Raw genomic sequence first — 1,032 nt, 5'->3', positions numbered from 1 at the left:
GAATAATTAATGATTTCAGGTGTTTCGATGAACTTCTGCTGGATGCAGATTGGTCAGTCAATGCTGGTTCATGGATGTGGTTGTCCTGTTCATCCTTCTTCCAGCAGTTCTTCCATTGTTACTGTCCTGTTCGGTATGGCAGGAAGGCAGATCCCAATGGTGACTTTATTCGGTAAGTTTCTGTGGTTAAGATTCTTGATATGTTAGCTTTGGATTAATGTAAAAATGGGGTATGTAATACAACCTGGGGATTTTGTCAAGAGAATTGAGGTACAGATGGTTTTAAACCACCTGAAACTAATATCTTTCTCTAATTATCAGTTTTCCATTTTCTGTTCTCAGTCTAGTTTTAATCTCAAGCCCTTATTTATCTTATTCCTCTTAGTCTTCAGTAACTTATTTATCTCTTATATATTTTCCAGGATCTCAGTTGACCATCTGTCTGACATTATATATTTATCCCTTTTTATTTCTTGGGGGGGGGGGGTTCTCCTCCCCATCCACCTTCCATTCTTTCTCCTTATTTCTCTTCTCTCACTATCCTCCATGTCACACAAAAAAAGTGAGGGCCATTTATATTTTCTCTCCCAATCCTTTTCAGAACCTACCTGCCTGTGCTTAAGAACTTCCCCACCAAGTACATCCATGAACCATGGACCGCGCCCGAGTCAGTACAGAGAGCTGCGAAGTGCATCATTAGCCGAGATTACCCCATGCCAATGGTGGATCACATCAAGCAGAGCCAGAATAATATTGAGCGGATGAAGCAGGTCTACCAGCAGCTGGTTCACTATAGAGGAACAAGTGAGTGGTGTAAAGAGAAATTAGCTTTTATTAATGTTATTGTTATTATCTTGTGGTTTAGTATTTATTGCAATATTTTTTTTTTTTTTTGTCCATTGTGTGACCTTTTTTATTTTCATAGACTGTTTTATGTATAATTATCTTGCTTTATAATATGACATCTACAGTGTGGATTATTACCTTTAAAGTTGGATTTTAATGGGGAATTACTTTTTATATATCTTGGGA

General features: G+C 37.6%; 1 protein-coding gene across 1 annotated transcript in view; it reads left to right on the top strand.

The window, feature by feature from the left end:
- LOC119587748 (cryptochrome-1-like) overlaps nt 1-1,032 on the top strand; it is a gene marked incomplete in the record, with an annotated part of 40,863 nt that overhangs the window by 38,461 nt on the left and 1,370 nt on the right. The window contains 2 exon segments of the mRNA XM_037936434.1: nt 24-172; nt 602-804. Coding sequence (XP_037792362.1) covers nt 24-172; nt 602-804 — 352 coding nt within the window.

Source organism: Penaeus monodon, chromosome 23 (assembly GCF_015228065.2).
Source record: "Penaeus monodon isolate SGIC_2016 chromosome 23, NSTDA_Pmon_1, whole genome shotgun sequence".
NCBI classification, from domain to species: domain Eukaryota; kingdom Metazoa; phylum Arthropoda; class Malacostraca; order Decapoda; family Penaeidae; genus Penaeus; species Penaeus monodon.
This window is presented reverse-complemented; position numbering and strand designations above follow the sequence as displayed.